At 36.9% G+C, this 22328-nt stretch overlaps 2 protein-coding genes across 2 annotated transcripts; both read left to right on the top strand.

Annotated features, from left to right (window-relative positions):
- Nucleotides 1–1248: 1248 nt before the first annotated feature.
- On the top strand, nt 1249–1703 carry LOC142176075 (uncharacterized). Its single transcript, XM_075243140.1, has 2 exons — nt 1249–1425; nt 1473–1703. Exons 1-2 carry the CDS (start codon nt 1249–1251, stop codon nt 1701–1703), a joined length of 408 nt encoding a protein of 135 aa, XP_075099241.1.
- A 14978-nt stretch (nt 1704–16681) lies between these two features.
- LOC107807764 (rho GDP-dissociation inhibitor 1) lies at nt 16682–22011 on the top strand. Its single transcript, XM_016632204.2, has 5 exons — nt 16682–17044; nt 19477–19540; nt 19645–19866; nt 20963–21087; nt 21709–22011. Exons 1-5 carry the CDS (start codon nt 16844–16846, stop codon nt 21775–21777), a joined length of 681 nt encoding a protein of 226 aa, XP_016487690.1. The 5' UTR covers nt 16682–16843; the 3' UTR covers nt 21778–22011.
- The last annotated feature ends 317 nt before the right edge of the window (nt 22012–22328 follow it).

The following is a 22328-nucleotide window of genomic DNA, read 5'->3' as shown; positions in this document are numbered from 1 at the left end:
GAACCGGATAGGGATAAGATGTGATTAGTTCCCTTTGGCCGTCGTACAATGAAAATTGAAAGGGAGGAAACAGGTTCTCAGGGGAATATGGCTGATTCATAGGGGAAACAATGTAAAATCTGGTTCTCATAGAAGAATATCAATTCTAAGTTTGTCATCATCAAAAAGGGAAAATTGATAAGTTATGCGTCTTTGTTTTAATGATTTGACAAACTTCATGAGAGAACCAAGTAGGGAGCCTAATACAATTTGTTCCTTAGCGTTCAGAGCAACTAATCAGATGTCTGGTTTAATTCTCAATGAAATCAGATAAGGGAACAACTGAGTGAACAGATAGGGATCAGTTCCTCCAGTCACAGTACAATTCAACTTTATAGATGTTAAAGATGTTGTACTGTACTAGCAACAGTACAACAGCACTGCTGAGGCGTGTAGTGTACTGGACACTCTATTGCATCATCTTTGATGACCTTACACGCACATATTATCAACATGAGGCAAGAGATTTCATTTGCTAATACTTGCAAATCCAAAAAATCATATTCTCTCAAGTGCTATTCACCACCTCTCTTAAGAACAAAGTTGTTGCAACCTCAAGAACCATATCCAGAGATTGAAGATATCTTAAGTCCTTAGGTTTATTGAGTTTTTGTTATTTTATTCTTTATTTGTAATCCTACACTACTTTCAAGAAGTGTCTGTGTAGGACAGATTTCAACAATTATTTGGTTCAGTTTCCTGACTAAAGTTAGTCAAGATTTGTTGTTTTCTAATGGAGTTATTGCAAAGGTCTTACAATAGAGTTTATTGTAAGGGGTGAGGGATTAAAAGTTTAATTCCAAGATTGCATTAGGTTGTAATCTGAAGTTTGCTCGGCTTAGTGGAGTTGAAATCCTACTAAGGTAGGTCATGGTTTTTAATCCCTTGAGCAAGGAGTTTTTCACGTAAATATCATGTGTTTTTTTATTGACTGCATATTTACTGTGGGAACATATAGAGAACCTGGTTCCCTATACTGTTTGGTTTTACTTTCCGATTATTTACTCTAGGAACAAATAGAAAACCTAGTTCTCTGTATTGTTTGGTGGACTCCTAGTTTCTATCAATTGGTATCATAGCAGGTTCTTTCTAAAATGAAAACACCTATAAAAGATCCTCATGTCTGCTTTACCAAACTTCGAGGAAGGACAATCAACCTACAGACCACCAAGATTCGACGACCAATACTGTGGTTGGTAGAATACAAGAATGCATGACTTCATCATGGCTGAGGACTCAGAGTTGTGGTATGTAATCTATGATGGACCTTTTGTTACCATGAAAACTATTGGTGAGGGAACAGTTACAGTCCCAAAAACAAGAAAAGAGTACAACGATGCTGATAGAAAGGCTATTGAGAATAATTTTAAGGCCAAAAAGATTCTTGTTTGTGGCATTGGACCAGATGAATAAACCACATCTCAGCCTGTTAGTATGCTAAGAAGATCTGGAAAGCTCTCCAAACTGCCCATGAGGAAACTACTCAGGTTAAGCAGTCAAATATTGATATGCTTACTACTGAGTATGAGCTTTTCAAGATGAAGGAGGATGAGTCTATCAGGACATGCTTTACCTATATTATTAATGAGCTTCACTCCCTTGGAGAAGTCATTCCAAGAAACAAGCTGATCCGTAAAATACTCAGTGTGTTACCAGGTTTCTAGGAAAATAAAGTAAATGCTATCACTGAAGCCAAGGATCTGCAGAAGATGGCCATTGATGAACTCATTGGAAATATAAAAATGTATGAGACGAAGATAAAGAAAGATATTGAAAGAAGAGAGCACAAGACGGAGAAGAACCTGGTTCTCAAGGCTACCAACAACGACTCAAGTAGTGTTGAATACTACATGACGTATCTCATCGAATATTTCAAAAGATGGTTCATAGAAATGGTGGTGATTTATAGGCATATGATAGTGAAAGTGAAGGCAATAAAGGAGAAGAATATACATAAGGATCTGTCGAAACAACATTAGCAACAACAAGTGTGGCCAATATTGCCACAAAAATTCGTGGCAAATGACGACCCTTAGCAGGGATATCATTGACTCGAAACCTCATATGATATTAGTTTTCAACTTTCTTGCACGCAACATACACTTACAACCTTGGTCTCATATATGACGAACCACCTTATATATTTTCTTAGATGACTCAATAACCTCGATCTCACGATAATTTTTATGCTATAAATTCACATCACTCTGCTGAGGTGCGCCTTGTCATTGAAAAACATTTTGTTACAGAGCTCTGTTGGTTTAGTTTCATCCCACATTGCTGTACAAATGTCACAAAAATCCCTTGTGAGGGCATCCACATATGGCATACTTGGAAGTGATCAAGGTAGGGAATCTCCCTTGAATGAAAGGGCACACACGACACACACACCGTTGGTCTAACGGTAGGTGGAGTTTGCATATACGGAGTCCTCAATTGTGGCATCATGCTCCATAGTCAAATTAGGTTGCTCATTCTCACTCTCATCTATGGAGTGTGATTCCTCATCGTCGCTCTCATTAGGGAAGGGTGTATCATCTCCGGACTCATTAGCATTTGTCACGACCCAAAATCCACTAAGGGGCGTGATGGCGCCGAACACCACTGTCAGGCACGCCAACAATAATTTACTAGCAATTTCTCATTTTATTTATTTTGAAATCATTTCCTATAAACAAATAAATAATAAACTCCACTGAATAAATGAGGATGTCTTTACAAAATTTAGCTACTGAAAAATTCCGTGATCATCCCAGAACCCGGTGTCACAAGTGCATGAGCATTTACTAGTGAATGAAATAAAATACAGTGACTGTCCGGAATACAAGTGGACAGAAATGAAAATACAATACAATACTCTGAAGGAGACTCTGCTGACTGCGAGGCGTCTCGATAATGCAGCTCACCTAAGTCTCCGTATCAACCATGCCACTAAGCCACTAGCCACACATAAACCTGTGCAACAAAAATGCACAACAAGTGTAGTATGAGTACGAAAACAACGTGTACCCAGTGAGTATCCCGTCTAATCTCGAAGAAGTAGAGATGAGAGGTCGACTTTGACACTTACTAGTGGTCCATTAGTAATATATTATTAATGCAAATAATCATGGATTTATTAAGAACGACAGTAATTTCAAATAAATCACGAACATGTAAAAGTTCCTCTTTATATTAAAAGTCTCCGGATTCATAATTTATAAATTTTAAATTATCTCAAGCTGGGGAGAGCAAATATCAATATCACTAAATCTCAAGGCATGCAATACAATCATGCGCAAATCATGCCGAGGACGTACGACCCGATCCAACAATATTTAAATTGTGCACTGCCAGAGGGTCGAATGGCGCGAACTATAGATGCATCTATTTAATCTACTGAGGCGTTTGGCCCGTTTCACAATAGATAAACACATTCAAACAGTCAAATCAATAATTCATCAAGGAGCAAATATTCAGGAAAAGACAAGTTTCTCTTTAAAAAGTCAAGAAATGATATCTAGACTTTCAGAAATTCATTTACACGTTCGATATGTTTTAAGCAATTTTAAGTTTGTCAACAAGGTTGCAAGTATTACAAGTAAGCATGCTTTTGGGCCCTAAACTACCCGGACTTAAGCATAATAGTAGCTACGCACGGACTCTCTTCACCTCGTGCGTACGTAGCCCCCACAAATAGGAGCACATAACCAATTAACTCACCTATGGGGACAATTCCCTCTTACAAGGTTAGAAAGGAGACTCACCTCGCTCTAAAGATCCATAACCGGCATTCCACGCCCTTCCGAAGACTCGAATCGATGCACAATGCTCCAAAACTAGCCAATAATTATGCAAATCCATTAATATATGTTCAATTACTCATTACAATCCAATTTATAGCAATTTCTAACCTTGATCGAAAAGTTGACAAAAACGCCCACGGGCCCATGTGCCTGAATTTCAAAAAATTTCGAAGATAAGTTTTACCCATAACCTTACGAACCCAAATATGTAATTTACTCTTAATTTCATGCCCAAAATCATGGTCAAAATCCAAGAATACCTATTTTCTAGGGTTTTCCTCAAATCCCAAGTTCTACCCATTTTCACGCTCAAATCCGTATATAATCCAAGTATTTAACTCAAGACTAGTAGAAACCACTTACCTTGACATGGATGATGAAGATGGAGCTCCAAAATCGCCCAAAGATCGGCTCCCATGGAGAAAATGGGGTTGAAATGAGCTAATCCCCCGTTTTAAACAACCTTACTTATTCCAGCATTTCCGCACCTGCGGTCACCTGACCGCTTCTGCGGTTCCGCAGGTGCGAGCTACCATCCACTTCTGCGGTCCTCCTCCTAGACTCAGCTTCTACATATGCGCTTCTCCTTCCGCAGGTGCGGTCACTCATCTGCGACAAATCGACCGCATCCCAGCCTGGCCATCCCATTTTCGCTTCTGCGACCCAAGGGCCGCTTCTGCGGCTCTGCACCTGCAGCCCAAGCCTCGTAGGTGCGGTTACACTAGAAGGCAGCTGATCTCTTCTTCTTCAAATTCCAAAAATTGATCCGTTAACCATTCGAAATTCACCCGAGGCCCCCGGGACCCCAACCAATCATACCAACCAGTCCCAAAACACATTACGGACTTGCTTGAGGCCTCAAATCATATCAAACAACGCTAAAATCATGAATCGACCTCCAATCCAAGCTTAAGGAACTTTAGAATTTCAAACTTCTACATTCAATGTCGAAACCTATCAAATCACGTCCGATTGACCTCAAATTTCGCACACAAGTTGTATTTGACATTACGGACCTACTCCAACTTCTGGAATCGGAATCCGACCCCGATATCAAAAAGTTCACCTCCGGTCAAGCTTCTAAAAAACTTTCAAATTTCTATCTTTAGCCAAATGACTCCAAAATGACCCAAGGACCTCTGAATTCACTTCCGATCGCGCTCCCAACACCAGAATCACCATACGGAGTTACTCCCAGACTCGGAATCCCAATCGGACATCGATAACACTGAAATGCACTTCAACCCAAACTTATGAAATTCTTCCAAAAATGCTAACTTCTACAATAGGTGCCGAAACGCTCCCGAGTCTTCCAAAACCCAATCCAGACATATGCCTAAGTCCGAAATCATCACACGAACCTGCTGGAACCTTCGAATCCCGATTCTGAGGTCGTTTACTCAAAAATCCAATATTAGTCAATTCTTTCAACGTAAAGCTTCCGAAATGAGAATTCTCTTTCCAAATCGACTCTAAACTTCCCGAAATTTAATTCCGACCACGCGTACAAGTCATAATACCTAGAGCGAAGCGGTTTATGGCCTCAAACTACTGAACGACATGCTAGAGCTCAAAATGACCGGCCGAGTCATTACAGCATTGTTGTCATAATCATTGTCATCTTCCTCACTCTATGCATATGCCATATCCTGATTCAATATATCATCATCGCCCAACTGAGTTAGGACAGGACCGTCATGTTGCTCGTTTTCACTGCACTACTAATAAAATAATGAGTATTTCAGAGTCATCCCAACATAATATATTAACTTCATCTTTTAACATACAATTAATAATTTGTAGATAGCACATGATGCACATTATCGAGTTATTGATGAATCGATGGACCAACATGATCCACACCTCCAAAATTAGGTATATTCCAACTGTTGGTTGGTTCATAACTTTTAAAATTCATATCTGGCTGTAACCACTATGAAAGATGTAAGAGTTAGTACAATTACGATACATAAAAAAAAATAATTATACTACAACAAGGAAAATTAAAATTTATATGTCCTCGCTCCTCATAAGCCCGTGGAGATAAGTTTAGATCTGGCAAGACACTTTCATATGGAACCTGTTTGGATAAAATAGCTTCGAAAATACCACCAGATGGTTGAGTGTTAGCAATTACGGAACATTAATATTGGTGACGTCTTCAGACTTGACATACATTTCCAGCATAGTTAACACAAAATCATCCCAGTGTTCATCCGGAGTCCTCAAAAAATCTTATAGATTTCCATTGTCATTGATGTTAAACTCGGCATAACAAGCAACCCCTTGCGGAGCAAGTGAATATAGATATCTTTCAGTTACCTTAAGATTAACCAAATGTTTACTCACACTCATTCTTTTACAAATTAGAGATATCAATATGTCGTACTCCCATGTGAGTGGAACCTTAATAATACTTTATGGAGAACAACTATAATATACCGAGTTATTCTCCACCACAACCTCACCAACTCAATATAATGCAACCCTAATTTTTCGCTCATCAGACATTGTAGCAAAGTTCAAAAATAAAAAGGTATATATTGATAAATATGAAGTGATACAAAGGATGTTGAAGAATACTTTTTTCAGAATGATTTTTTGAAGAATGAATGTTTGGCCTTAAGTAAGCAACTATCCAATGCGAGGGGATGACAAGTGTTAAGTATAACACATGTATAACGCATATAGTATATGCGATGTACATAGCGCATATAATACATGCATTATACACTAAATTATTATGTGCTGCAAACAAGAATATAGTGCATGTATTACATGCGTTATACCTTAACGGAGTAACTGGCCGTTAAGGTATATGGTATTTAAAACATACGCTATTCATAGTATTGTATTCAAAATATTTTTCTACCTATTTTTGTCTATTGAGTCCAAAAAGGCAACCTTTTGATTCTGGACTCCCTTATTAAGTACTCATACTCGTTAAGAAAATTTTCCTTATTAATATAGTAGCATGTTTGGCCAAGCTTCTTCAATCCTAAAAGTATTTTTTTCCAAAAAAAGTACTACTTTTTTTCAAAGTTGGAGTGTTTGACCAAACTTTTGGAAGAAAAAAATAATTTTGAGAAGAAGCAGAAAAAAGTACCTTATTTCCAAAAATACTTTTTTGAAAAGCACTTTTGAGAAAAATACACTTAGAAGCAGTTTTTAAAAGTTTGGTCAAATATTAATTGCTGCTCAGAAGTGCTTTTCAAATTAATTAGTCAAGCACAAATTGCTTTTCACCAAAAGTACTTTTGAGAAAAACATTTTTGAAAAAAAAAAATTTCAAAATAAATTGAGTTTTATAGCTTGGCAAAGCAGGTTATAATAGGGCTAGCCATATATCGGGTATAACCGATCAACCGAACCGATAAAATGCTATTGGGTTATTGGTATCGGGTTATTGGGTAAATAGTTCGATTATGATTTAATGTTATTTGACTAATGAATTATCGGTTCGGGTCTCGGTTTGCCCAATTTTATTAACGGTTTAACCGATAGCCCAATAAGTTTTATCAAAATTATAATTTAACCCACTAAATATATAAAATTGCCTTGTGGCTTCATTCTCTTAATTCTCTCGGTAGTTACTCTTCATCTTCTGACCTTAATCCTTAGAGTAAGTTTTAAACTTTTCTGAATTTCTCATTTTAATTTTTCAATTAAGATTTTTAGTTTTAAACTTTAGAGAATTAATTGTTCAAATTTTTAGTTTTTTTATTTGTTTCTTTTGTTGCACTAATTCTTTAGTATTTACAAGATTAGGATTTTATTATTTTCCTATGAATTATGCCCGCCCACAATGAGATAGTTAGTAAAATCAGATTGTTGAGTGTTTTATCCCTTACTCCTATTATCTTATAGCTTTGAAAATTGAGATCATTCATCGGGATTTTCAAATGCAAAGAAAGTTTTATTTTCTAAGTTGAAATTTAATCCCTCTTCTCTTAAAAGCAAAAATTCAACTCCTTTCTCTTAATAGTATGGTCATGATTTCTATAATAAGAACATGCATTTTTTTTTGGATAGTTTTTATTCTTATCAGGTAAACCGATAATCGAATCGATAAGGATTGATAACCGACTAACTGATACTCAATACCCAATATCTTATCGGTTCGGTTATCAGTTTAGTATATTTATAAATCGATAACCGATATGAAGAATCAATAATATTCACAATCGAACCGAATCGACCGATGCCCACCCCTAGGTTATAGAGCCCGGAACCAAAATGTGGTTCTTATGGACTCAAAATACTTTTTTGAGTGGGAAAAAAGTTACCATTCTATATAAAACACAGTTATGAATCACGTTTTATCTTAACGACCGTTTGGGACGTTAAGGTAAAATGCGATTTATAACTGCGTTTTATATAAAACGCGATAATAAACCGCATTTTATATACATAAATAACACGGTTCTTATGGACTCAAAATACTTTTTTGAGTGGGAAAAAAAGTTACCATTCTATATAAAACACAGTTATGAATCACGTTTTATCTTAACGACCGTTTGGGACGTTAAGGTAAAACGCAATTTATAACTGCGTTTTATATAAAACGCGATAATAAACCGCATTTTATATACATAAATAACAGATCCCCTTCCCTTTCCCCCACATTCTGCCCACTTCCCCCTTCTCTTAAAAAAATTACAGCGGTCCCCTCCCCTCCATTAACGACCCAAAAAGCTCGTGTAGACCCCACCCGTCCCGTAAAAAGTAGATATTATTGGTCCCACATCTTAGCCAAGCCTTCTATTGTTATGAGTTGCTTGTTTCGGAGTCAAATTTTTAAATCTTCAACTTTTCAAAAAACATAACTTGAGGTATTTCGATTTAGTTTTTGTCCAAACTCGTATAAATAATGCATATTAGTTGTTTTGAATGTGTCTTTTTTTTCGATTAAATTGGTATGTTATTTTTATCCGGACTAAGATATTAATGTTGTAAAAAAATATGTAAAAATTGTGAAATCGTTATTATTTGTTAATAAAAATGTTAATAAATTACTCTTATTGTTTTATATGTTATTTTGTGATTACAATATATTTGTTGTATTTTATCTGGTTTAAATTATTTATTTGCTTAAAGACTAGTAATATAGTGCTTTTTAGGGTAGTAAAATGTAATGCCTTTTAGCGTAGTAAAATGTAGTGCCTTTTAGCGTAGTAAAATGTAGTGCCTTTTAGCGTAGTTTCCATGTAGTATAAGTATCTCCTATACTCAAAAATACGTCAAAAATAACTGATATATCAAACACAAACTTTGTCCAATTATAGTCAACATATATTTGGTGCTACTGGGCCAAAAAAATCGAGCGTGGAACTCATATATGAATATTTAATAATTAAATATTGTATAATTATAAAAATTAATTATTTAATTTACAAACAAATATATAAAATTATAAAACTAACATGTAAAATAATAAAACTAACACATACAAGAATTCAGGATATCTTGGTGCTACTGGGCCTCAAATATCGAGCCTGGAACCCATATATGAATATTTAATAATTAAATATTATATAATTATAAAAATTAATTATTTAATTTATAAACAAACATATAAAATTATAAAACTAACATGTAAAATAATAAAACTAACACACAGAATAATTCAGAATAAATTGGTGCTACTGGGCTCCAATTATCGAGCCTAGAACCCATATGTGAATATTTAATTAGAAAATTAATTATTTAATTTACAAACTAACATATACAATTATAATAAAACTAAGCCTGGAACCCATATGTCAATGTTTATTTATAAAATTTATTATTTAATTTACAAACTAACATATAAAATTATAATAAAACTAATACATAGAAGAATTTAGGATATCTTGGTGCTACTAGGCCTCAAATATCGAGCCTGGAACCCTTATATGAATATTTATTTATAAAAATTAATTATTTAATTTACAAACTAACATATAAAATTATAATAAAACTAACTCATAGAAGAATTTAGGATATCTTGGTGCTACAGGGCCTCAAATATCGAGCCTGGAACCCTTATGTGAATACATCATAATTAAATATTGTATAATTATAAAAATTAATTATTTAATTTACAACACAAACATATAAAATTATAAAACTAACATGTAATTAATGTTGTTTAATTTACAGTAGATGACATGGAGGTGCCGCCTATTCATCTTGGACCTTCCAGCGATGCACTACTCTCGTTATAGGGCGATCATAGGTCCGCCCATATATGGTAGGGTGACTTACTGGCCCAGACTCTCCGCATCAGGAGAGTGGATGACATGTGGGACTTTCTTTATGACAGAGTTCTCCATGCTCGTGTAGTCACACGCCCACGGGAGACGGGTTTCTACAGGATTTTGGAGATCAAGCGGCTGCAGCTCGATTGGTCTTTAGTCATGGCCCTGATAGAGCGGTGGAAATAGGAGACACACACATTCCACCTGCCCATTGGCGAGGCCACTGTCACACTGCAGGACGTGTAGGTTTTATATGGGCTGCCCGTTGATGGTCTGCCCGTTGCTCTATCGCCTGGCATGAGAGAGATGACACGTGTGCAGTACCTGGACATGCTGTAGTGGCTCACTGATTTTCGGCCAGAGGATGAGAATGTATTGCATGGGACCAGTCGTTTTCCGTTGACGACTATTCGACTGTGGTTGGAGGCATTGCATCCTCAGATCGATGGCGATATACCGGATCATCATGTTGACCGGTATACGAGGTTGCTGCTACTCCTGTTGTTTGGAGGGGTCTTGTTCCCGAACAATTTGGGGAACCTAGTCAGCTTGAGATTTCTTCATCATTTTGAGCGGTTAGATGATTTACCCCAGTACAGTTGGGGCTCTACTGTTCTTGCCTACTTGTACAGGCATATGTGTTGGGCGAGCATGGGCACCCAACGTGAGGTTGATGGAGTTTTGCCGCTACTACAAGTGACAACATATTCGAATACTCTATTCAGTTTAACATACCTAGTAAAATATATCTTACATTTTACGTCAACTTTTTATGTTAGGTTTGGGCCGGGGAGCGATTCCTACAGTTGCAGGCACCTCTACCACCATTAGATCCGGATGTACCACCGGAGTTGATCCCTCTAGCTAGGAGGTGGGTTCTCCGGCGGGGACATACGCGCGAGTATGAGGCTCGGCATAATCTCTCCTTGTGCAGGGATATATTGGATTTGCTGGATGGCGCACAGGTAAATGTATATCTAAGTTTACTTGTCATTTCTTCAAACACAAGTTGTGTATACTGATGTTTTCTGTTCTTCCTTAATAGTTCATCTGGACGCCATACAGCGACGCGCTGATAGCTGGCTAGCCTGATTGTTGCTCGGCCGGCCGTGATATGTTGGGCTCTTCCGTCCCGTTGTTCTGCCTTGATATTGTGGAGCATCATGCCACCGAGCGAGTACTTCTCTAATTTGGCAGGCCGCAGCTCGTACCGACAACGCCCACCTGGGAGACCACACATTACCAGGGGGATAATCGTACCAGAGTGGACGACACATATTTGACATGGCTACAAGATCAGATATTTACTTGGGACAAGCGATTTCACCTGATTCCTCCCCCTTTCACCGAGTCGGCAGGATACTAAGCATGATTATATGCCCTGGTACCGCAGCGTTACCTGACTTTTGTCGGGAGACCCATTCATCGAGATGGCGGTCGGTACATTCCATACGCCGAGAGGCACAGGGCACTGGTATGTTATTTGGTATTCTTAATTATAACTATGATATAACATTCTGTAATTTATATTTTACATGATGTACAGGCTATTGGTCTACATTTAGTCTACCAGTTGGGAATGCAGATGCAGCAGCATGCCGGCGATCCTGCGGTCGCTTTGCAGGAGTATGGTTGGCAGGTTACTAAGCTGGCGGCCCGAACATTGCATCGAGCCAGACAAGACGAGCGCTTAGAGCACGTTCCTGCTTATGTGGCGCTAGAGCACTACCATCGAGGTAGGTCTGTCCCACGAGCAAGGGGATGGCAAGGCAAGGTTGTCCCACGAGGCAGGGGTGCCTTATGGGGTTGTGGGGGCCGGCGAGGAGGTAGTCCCCAGCAAGGGGGGATTGAGGCACCTGTTCAGGCACCTGATGAGGATGTTAGAGCTGATCTGCCGGGTGACCTCCATCAGCCAGACGAGTATCCCAGCAGCATGCCGTCGTACAACATTCAGCTAGCGTTCACTCCAGCCGCATCGTAGATGATCCCGTCAGATCCATTGTTGATCACTAGCACGAGCATTATCGGACATGATTGGGAGCAGTCGTTTTTAGGCCCATCAACCGCTGGTGAGGATCGGTCGACCCGAGATGTGGATGGTGGGCGCCGGATGAGTTATGGCTCATCGTCGACGGGTGGTGTGGATTTTTCACAGGAGCAGGTATGTTTGTATTACTATTAAATTTAAATACGTTTTTATCTCATTGATTCACAATAAATAACTTTATAATTTTCTTATTAAGGCTTCATCCCATCCCGTCACGGAGGCCACTCCGTGCGATGCTAAGCAAGATGTGACGGATGCTTATACTCAGGAGCCCGACGAGACCATGGTAAGAAATTTTTTTTGACTTAATACGTACATTACTATATATTTTCATATAATGAGCTGACTTATTCTTTTATAGGTTGCTGATGGACCGACGACCCCTTATACCGATCTTGCCAGCACTACTGACGATCATGCTGCAGTGCATTCTCATATAAAGAGGCGACGTGATGAGGATGATCCTGATAGCGTATCCGGGCGGGAAGGGATGTGCCTCAGGCCAGCGGCTGCATTGAAGCACACAGGCTGTGGGACATATTGATTTTTTTTTTGTATTTTATGTACGCTATGTAAATATTATTTTATATAAATAATAACAATAATTTTTTATGCTTACATAATATGCGCATTATGTTTTTATTTCCCCGTTTTTTTTATTTTAACACTACAACACAAACATAATTTAAATGCAGTACAACTAATGAAAACACATGACACGAGAAATATAAAGATAAAGTACTACACTCAACACATACCTGTCATTGTTTAGTCACCACCGCCTAGTATTCTCTGCTCCAACCACTTAAATTTCTCTTCCAGCTTATTTTTTTCTTCTTCCACCTCTTTGAGTTTCTCCTTCAACTCCTCAATTTCTCGTTTATACTCTCGTTCATATTCCTACGGTTTTGTGTCAAATCATGAAGATACTGCAAAATTTTTTGTAGCATTCTTGCTCACAGGGTTCATCAAGCCATATGTCAAAGTTGCAAAATTTTCGTTGTTGCCTCCAAACCTGTTCACACACATCCAGTATCTGTGCCCAACTTGACCGTCATCCCAACAGTCCGCCATCATACAATGTTTGCCACATTGGCACATTGGTACATACATGCGGTCAGATATTTGTTAAAGCTAACAAAAATCCTGCTTTTATGGAAAGTTTTGCTATTTGTTATGGTTAAGCGCAAAAAACAACTAGAATGCGCCCGTTATTTATAGGCAAGACAACACACAAATTGTAGTATTTAATCGCGCTATGCTTGGCGTGTTAAAGATTCTTTCTGATACAAAACAAGTTTTTTGCAGTCGGGCAGCTTTTCAGACTAACAAGACAACACACATAACGTAGTATTTAACTGTGCTATATATGTTCACACAAAACGTAGTATTTAACCGCGCTATGCTTGGCGTGTTAAAGATTCTTTCTGATACAAAATAGTTTTTCGCAGTCAGGCAGCTTTTCAGATCGACAAGACAACACACAAAATATAGTATTTAATATATTCACACAAAATGTAGTATTTAACCTGTTATGCTTGGCGTGTTAAAAATTCTTTCTGATACAAAACAGCTTTTTCGCAGTCGGGCAGCTTTTCAGATCGACAAAACAACACACAAAATATAGTATTTAACTGCGCTATATATATTCAGTTATTTATCAAACATCTTCCTCCTATGACAGTGTAGTTTTTTAATAATTTTAGAGTGAAACTCCAATGTGAACGTAATTTTTTTTTGTTTTTTAATCCAATATTATTTTTGATTACTTGACTCCCATACCATCATCTCACGACCTCTCTTACACTGTACATTTTCAAGCCCTGGTTAGGCGAGCTTTATCGGAAAAAAATATGCCCTTTGCCAGCACCGTTGGTCTAGGCTCATCCCACATTGCTGATCGAATTTCGTCAAGATCCCTTGTGAGGGCATGCACATCCGGCATACTTGACAAATTATCAAGGTAGGCAATATACCTTGAATGAGACGGCGTGTGGGACTCGTACACTCTTGGTCTAATGGGAGGTGGAGCATGCTCCCTCGTCAGCTCAGGTTCGACATTCACTTCTTCCTTATCATCATCCTCGTCAGGGAAGGGTGTGTCATCTCCAGACTCATCGGCATTATTGTCATAATCACCATTATCTTCTCGACTTTGCGCATCTGCCAAATCCAGAGTAAATACGTCGTCTACGGGCAACTCATTGAGGTCAGGATCATCAAGTTGCTCGTTTTCACTACACAAACAATAAAATGATAAGCTACTTCAATTGATAAATACTTTACATATAGCTATATCACTTCACTTAAAGTCGTAATGTGTTGACATTCCATGATGGACATTATCCTGTTGGTCATGACTCCCGAATGGACCACCGTGATCCAACACACCAAAACTACGCATATTCCAACTGGACGTGGGGTCATAACTTGTAAAATTCATATCTGGACGGTACCCCCTATGGAATATATGAGTGTTAATACAAATTCAATACAACAAAAATAAACATCGTAACACAAAGGAAAATTGAAGTTTACTAGTCGTCCTGTGGATTATGTAAAGTAGGAGAGAAATTATTTCCTCGCTCCTCGTTTGCCCGTGGAGATAAGTTTAGATTCGGCCAAACTCTTTTAGCCGGAACTTGTTGGGCTAAAACTGCTCCAGAATAACCACCCGATGATTGAGGGTTATCCCTGCTTTGCGCAACATCATTATTGCGAACGTCTTCAACTTTCACGTACATTTCCAATATTTTTATCAAAATAAGTTCCCGGTATTCATCCGGAGTCCCCAAAAAATCTCTCAGAATTTAATCATTCTCAATGTTAAACTCAGCGTAACAAGCAACCCCTTGCGGAGTCACATAATACGGATATCTTCCGGTTATTTTAAGATTCACCGAAAAAGTTTGTTCAACCTCATTTTATTGCATAACGATATCAGTCTATCGTACTCCATTGTGAGTGGCAACTTAACATGATTCTGTGGAGATAAACCATAGCTCAATGAGTTATTCACCACCACAACCTCACCCCCCAATATAATGAAACTCTTACTTTTCGCTCTTCAAACATTATGAAAAAAGCTTGAGAATTTAACAACAAGAAAAATTTATCACGAAGTTGGAGTATTTCTGAATGATTTTTCTCAAAACTCTTAATGCCTTTAAATAGGCAATGCCCAATCCGAGGGGGAGGGGGGTCAAATTTTTGGAAGTAAAATGCAGTTTAAAAAGACGTTTTATATATTTGAATTATTGTTATGTCAGTTAAGTGCAGAAGAGTAATTGGTGGGCCCACAAAATAGGTAAAATGCGGTAATGAGCCGCGCTTAATATACTTGTCTTATCAGCTGCCAGGTAAATCGCGGTTTGTTACCGTGTTTTATATAAAATGCGGTTATGAACAACGCTTTATTTTAACGTCCCAAACGGCTGTTAAGATAAAATGCGATTCATAACCGTATTTTATATATAATAGTAATATTTTTTTTTCACTCAAAAAAGTATTTTGAGTCCAAAAGAACCACATTTCGGTTCCGGACTCCTAGGTTATAAGTAGGGGTGTCAATGGATATTCGAAAACCGACTAAATCTACCGAACCGTATCATATTGAACCGATTTTTAGATTTCTTTTAAAGAAACTGTAGGTTTTTATATAAATCTATCACCACACCGATAATTAGGGTAGGATTTTTTATTTTTTGAAAATAAACCAAAAAAATACCGAACCGTATCGAATAAATTTTACATATAAAAAATATATTTATATAGTAAGTTTAAAGATAATAGAATTTTTTTGGGGCTTGAAATTATGAAAACTGTTACAAGCCAACAAGTAATGAAACACAAAATACTAATTCCTAAAACCTATTATGCTACTTCTACTTAAACTTCATTAGCAAGACACAATATTCTAGCGATTATGAGTAGCAAACTACAATGTATTGAATATGTTTCCTTTCATATAATTTGGATTTATAGCAAGCTACAATGTATTAAATATCGACTTTATTGTTGAGTCCCAGCTTGTTTAATATATTTTTACTCGTGTGATTTATATTTTTTGCCTTCTACGTTGTTGTAGAATAATTGATGAATCTATACTCTAGCCATCTTTTATTTTTTTTAATTTATCAGTTTAAACAGTAAAAATGTCTAGAGAGTTTTGCTAAGTTCTATAAAAGAACATATGTTATTGCATTCTATTTCTACCGATGAATTTTACATGGTATTTAAAAAAATATCGAAAATTAATCGAACCGTACCGATACCGAAGAGAAACCGACATGATTGAGACGGTTTCGAAAAGTCTAATTTTGGTTATACATAATAAAATAATCAAAAAATTAGTATGATACAAATTTTATAAAATAACCGGCCGAACCGAACCATTGACACCCCCTATCTATAAGTATGTGAAGGAGGAAAAAAAATTTCTTCAACGTTATAACTAAAAGAAGAAAAAAGAAAAGCGCGCCCCCCACGAAAAGAAAAGGAAAAGACAACAGACAAGAAAACAATTGTCAGACAGACGAGGGTTTTATGTTTGTCTCCAAGAATTGAAAATTTGGACTTATTTTCTGCACCCCCCTTTTCTTTCTTGTTCAATAATTGTCAAAACAAAATCTTCACTGTCCCTACTGCTATATCCTTTGTTGCTAGAATACACTTTGCCCCCTGCTCATAACCCCAACACACACACTCACTAAAACACACGGAGATAATCAAGAATGATGGAGGGTGGCAACAACAAAGAGGAAGCAGGTCCATCACGTGGCCTTAACCTTAATGAAGACAAGAGAAAGGAGGAATTAGAAGAGGGAGATAGTGAGGAAGAAGAGCATAATCAAGATCCTGCTGCTGATATTATTACAACAAGTTATGTACCTGGTCCTCTCCTTTCTCTCAAAGATCAAATTGAAAAGGACAAGGTTCTCTCTTTCTCTTGAAACTCAAAAAGCTTTGAACTTTATTTGGCTTACAGCTTGAAAATAGAAGTGGGTCTCTCTTGTGTCTGTTATCTTTATGTATTTTTGATGTATCATGGGCGTCTCAATTCCTTATACTGTTTTAGGGTTCTGCTTATCTGGTTTTGGCATCTATATATGCATTTGTTATTTTATTTGTTGTCTTGCATACTTCTTTTTCAAAGATCATTGCTTTTGGTGATGTAGGTTGTTTCTTCAGGCAGTGATTTTTTGAATTTGTATCTACCCACCCCCCAAAAGAAATAAATGGAAAAGAAGAAAAAACAAAAAAGGACCACCATTTTTGAGCTTTTCCCTGAATACAGTAAGTGATTTTTGTGTGGGATTCATGTACTGACAATATTTAATCTAGAGAATTTTTATGTGTGACATTTAAAGTATTCCTTATTCTGCTTTGGCGTCAAGTTTGGCTTGGAGTCGCCTTGATTTTTGCTTACTCCAGTGGGATTTTTTCTCTCCTTTCATTCTTGAAATTGAAATAATCTCTTAGTTGCATCAGAAAATTCATTTGAGGAAATTTCTATGCTGTACCATAAAGGGCATTCCTTCTCAATCTACCTTGATTCTTTCTCACTCCGTCGGATTTTTTTTGCCTTACATTATTTTAAATTGAGATCATCCCTTGCATTGGAAGCTTCAGTAAATCTGTTTCCATATTTTGCAGTAGCGTATCTAGGATTTTACTTTCGTGGGTCTTAATATTTTTTGACATAAAGTTACTACTAATCGCGTAGTACATGTATAACTATTTGAACACGACGATGACAAAAAAGTAAAGGAGAAAACTCATATTAATATTATGGACGCTGTGAATCTGTGATGAGAACAACTGGCAAGAAAAAAGAAAGTGAATTTTGCCGCTCTGGAGGAACTATTCGTCTTTAGAAGGGGTCGAACATTGGAATCTTTTGCAGATTTTCTTTTCCTTTGCTATAGAGAATTAGGTAAACCAAAAAAAAAAAGGTAAACAAAAGTCAGTGAAATATATGAAAAAGTAGTATTGGGTTAAGAAAGTGTACTTGAAATAATTAAAAAAAGACCTAATTGAGGGAAACATTTTTCTTTCAAGAAAAAAAGAAGAAAGAAAGTAGCTTGAATATAAGAAAAAAGGGATAGTTTACCGGCTGGTTAAAAAGGACTTATGCTAGGATTGAGTTTCGAACGCTTGCCCGCTCAGGGGAGGACGCACGTTTATCGGTGTCATCCGACACTGCTTTGTTGACAAATTTTTAATTTACATATGTGAATAATATGCAAAACAAATAGGCTAAATAGTAAAGAATGACACTTCTTAACGCTAGAGCTTCATGGCGTGCTGGTAATGTGCTGTAGTATTCCTTTGGAGGTGGAAGGTTCGATTCCTGCTTAGTCAGTGTATTTTTTTAAAATTTTGAGCCTTTTTGTTGGAAAAATGTAGAAGCCAGCAAGGCTTGATCCTGCGACTCCTAATATAAAAATGGAAAATTACTAAACCAATTCAACCTGCATCCATTGCTGCCAATAAAAATTTAAGCATCTGGAACCTCTGGTTCCTTACCTTTTTTTTAAGTCCAACTCATTACCTAATGAGTATTATGAATTAAAAAAAGAAGTATTTAGTCATATTTTTGATGAGTCTATTATGGATAAATTTTCAAAAACTGAAAACACGTCGATGGAGATTTGTAACAGTATATTTGAATTGTGTTTTTTGTAAATATAACTTTGTTAGAGTGATTTATTCATTCATTACTTCTTTAAACATCAGCACCAAAAATCTTGCATACGTCCCTGTGCCCGCTAACCAGTGTTGTCAAAGGCGCGCTTAAGCCCTGAAGCGAGGCTCAAAACATGTTGAGCGCTTCGCCTTGCTTTGTGTGCGCTTTATTATTTCATCAAGGCTCTAAGGCATACTTTCCTCGCCAACGAGTGTAATCCTGTAAAAGCGACATTAAACAATTGATATTTTACTTTTTTCGTAATTTTTTTCCAATTTCTTTGTCCGTATATTTGTTATTCATGCTTATAATTATTAGTGTTGGACTGCATTTACATATTTTTACTTTTTCTCCAGTTGCGCCTTTTTTCATTAAAGCCCACGCTTTATTTGCGCTTTGCGCTTAAAACCCCAACGGACCTTAGAGCTTTTTTGCGCTTTTCGCCTTTGATAACACTGCCGCTATCAACATTAAGTCTCCAGCATCCTTCCTTAACCAAAGCACCCATTAGAGTTTTTGTTTCCTAGGTGCTTTCTGATCTTTATACCATTTATTAAATTTTCTATAGAACTATACCTACTCTAAGTTGAGGTTAATGGGTGCTTGAGCACCCAAAATTAATATATTGATCCGCCCCTGATATTTTGAATTTCCATATGGTTATTCTTGTTTGCGCAGGAGGATGAGAGCTTGAGGAGGTGGAAAGAGAAGCTGCTTGGTTGCCTGGAAAGTGACTTAAATGGTTTGTCTGTCTTTTGACGAGCTTTGTTCCTAATCATAGCATACCATTTACTCTGAAATTAGCCTTTAAATCTTATTTAATGACTATTTGGATCAATTTGTTAGGGCAAATGGAACCTGAAGTTAAGTTCCACTCAGTTGGAATTCTTTCCTCTGACTTTGAGGAGATAAATACTCCATTGCCTATTAAAGAAGGCCAGAGAAAATCTGTTCTCTTTACCCTCAAGGAGGGCTCAGAGTACCGGCTTAAGCTAACATTTAGTGTTCTGCACAATATAGTTTCTGGCTTGGCTTACACAAATACAGTATGGAAGGCCGGTCTTCAAGGTTTGATTTCTATAGTCTCATTTCCTATTTCTTTTGCTCCCCTTGTTTATGAATACAATTGGCCAGTCAAGCACCAAAGGGATTTAATACTAGCATTTTCATTGTGTAGTTTTCAGACAAAATAATTACCTTTATTTGTTTGAGCAGAGGAGTTCTTCGAGTTGTGCATTTATCAACTGAAAAAACCACGTTATAGTGTGTGAATTGAATCATTACTTTAGAATTATTAGTCATGTAGATTGTGTGTGATTTTGGTGAAGCAGTTAAAATGGAATATGGTTTTGCACTAGGTGTTCCGCAAAGACCGATATCCTAGTTTGGCCTGGGGTAGAGACCAAACGACTTGGTCTCCAAGTTTGCGGACTCTTTCTTACCATTCTTTGGCTGGAATCTAAACAAATGTTGCCTGATTTCTTTTTCTAAGATGATGGAATTCCCTTGGTTGAAAGAGATTCATTTATGTATGAATAGTTTCGCATAGTAGTTTTTCTTTATCTTGGTTTCCCTTTACCAGGAGGTATAGATATATTTGTGTCTATAAAACTGCGGACAATTTGAGGCAAGTTGTGCCTTATATTCCTTTTTGATAAAGTAAGGTGTGCCAATTGTGGAATAAAACTAGAGAGAGTATGAAGGAAGAGGTTTGGTCACTGGTTCTTCATCAGTTAGAAAGAGTGCAAGGGACTTCAGTTGGGTTGGTTAGAGACTATAAATCCATGTGTGAAATTTATTATTATTCTCATAGTGATTGATTAGAGACTATAAATCCAAGTGTGAAATTTATTAATATTCTCATAGTGAAAGAACAATCCATCTCCCCATGGATGTAGACATTATAGTTGCCGAACACATTCAATTCTTGTGCCTTTCTGATTCTATTATCTTTAGTTTTGATTTTAGTTTTAATCAATTCCACGCATTTGTTTCAACTTGATTCACCCTTCACTAAAAGGGCTGCACAACGGCTTAAGGTTATTTTCCCAACATTAGGCATGGAAGTCTAACTTAAAATTAAACAAGCGTTACCTCTACTTTCAGTCTTCACTTCTGTTATTTTCTTTCGTTACATATCATTGTTTGTTCATTTCGATGTCAGTTGATCAAAGTAAGGGAATGCTGGGCACCTTTGCTCCTCAGCGAGAACCTTATATACATATGTTAGAAGAGGAGACCACTCCATCAGGTGCACTTGCAAGAGGAACATATACAGCTAAACTTAAGGTGTGAGCATTTACATTCCTACTTGATCCAATATCAGTCAGTATTTTTCATTTCATTAGTCAAATGAAGCATGCTGTAAGTCGATTTTGTCCACAAGAATAAATGTAGTACAGTTTTAACGTTTAACATCCCACTGATATAGATTTTAGTGTGTCCTCATGATAGTACTGATTTTAACCTTTAATTTTCCCATTGTTTTTGAGTCGGCTCTAGATGATATAGGTGAGACTCGTATTCATGTATTGAACAAGTAGAATTTACATCGCCTTCTTGTTGAGCGTGTGCTGGTCATGATAGTGCATGGTGTTTTTACACTATCAAATCATGGTGACCTACAATAACATGTAAGTGCCTACTAGAAGCCTAACTCGGTAACCTAGAACATGAAGTAAAATAACCAGCTATTGCCCGTTAAAATATATCGAGTAGTGTAAAAGAAGACGTTTTTGCTTTTGTGTCCGTCCTTTTGGCACCATTGCCTGTACAAGGAATTATGTGGGTGTTCCACAACTTTGTGGCTGTGTATTTCTCTGGCCTCTTTATCAAATTTTCAAGTTTTTGTTTCAATCTATAATTCATATTGGCGAGCAAGTAAGTTGATGAATTTGTTTTTTTCTGCAGTTTGTGGATGATGATAAAAGATGTTATTTGGAGCTCAACTATTCGTTTGAAATAAGCAAGGGTAGGTAGCCAAGATGTCTCAGCTCTTTCTGGCCTTCTTGGACTCTGGATATTCTGTTGAAATGTACCTTTGTTTACTACTACTACTACTACATAGCAATAGCTTAGCAAATGGAATATGATTTACTTTTACAGTTGATCTGTTGCTGCCTTGTATGAGATTTGGCTGCTTCTTATGTTACTTGCTACTTACAGTCCTTTTATTATGATTTACGGATATTGCAAAGGGCTTTTAATTATAAATCTTGCTCGAGTATATTTGTCAATATAGGCTTGGATTACTTACTCGTGTCTTTGTGAAGTTTACAGTATGAATTTGCTTTGTTTTAATTCCAACTAGTATTAGTACCTGTACGGATGCGCGGATACAGTCCATGTCGGATTGTGATTTGGATTATTTGAATTATGAAATAACTTTAAAGTATAAACCTTCCAGATAAAATTTATAGATAATCATTAGATATTAATTAAGAAGTAAGACATGAAACCATTTTGCAAATCTCTTAGTTGATAACTTGTTTTCTTTTTTTTATATTTATATAATCCAATCGGTTAATTTT

This window comes from Nicotiana tabacum, chromosome 22 (assembly GCF_000715075.1).
Source record: "Nicotiana tabacum cultivar K326 chromosome 22, ASM71507v2, whole genome shotgun sequence".
Classification (NCBI taxonomy): domain Eukaryota; kingdom Viridiplantae; phylum Streptophyta; class Magnoliopsida; order Solanales; family Solanaceae; genus Nicotiana; species Nicotiana tabacum.
Note: the sequence above shows the minus strand (reverse complement) of the source record. Positions and strands in the feature narration are given on the sequence as shown.

Bases quoted from the DNA above. Each gene is read 5' to 3' on its own strand.
- LOC142176075 (XM_075243140.1), top strand. From the start codon at position 1,249: ATGCATGACTTCATCATGGCTGAGGACTCAGAGTTGTGGTATGTAATC. The intron at 1,426-1,472 runs GTTTGTGGCATT...TCAGCCTGTTAG, and splicing joins TTAAGGCCAAAAAGATTCTT to TATGCTAAGAAGATCTGGAA.
- LOC107807764 (XM_016632204.2), top strand. From the start codon at position 16,844: ATGATGGAGGGTGGCAACAACAAAGAGGAAGCAGGTCCATCACGTGGC. The intron at 19,541-19,644 runs GTTTGTCTGTCT...TCAATTTGTTAG, and splicing joins CCTGGAAAGTGACTTAAATG to GGCAAATGGAACCTGAAGTT. The intron at 19,867-20,962 runs GTTTGATTTCTA...TTTCGATGTCAG, and splicing joins ATGGAAGGCCGGTCTTCAAG to TTGATCAAAGTAAGGGAATG.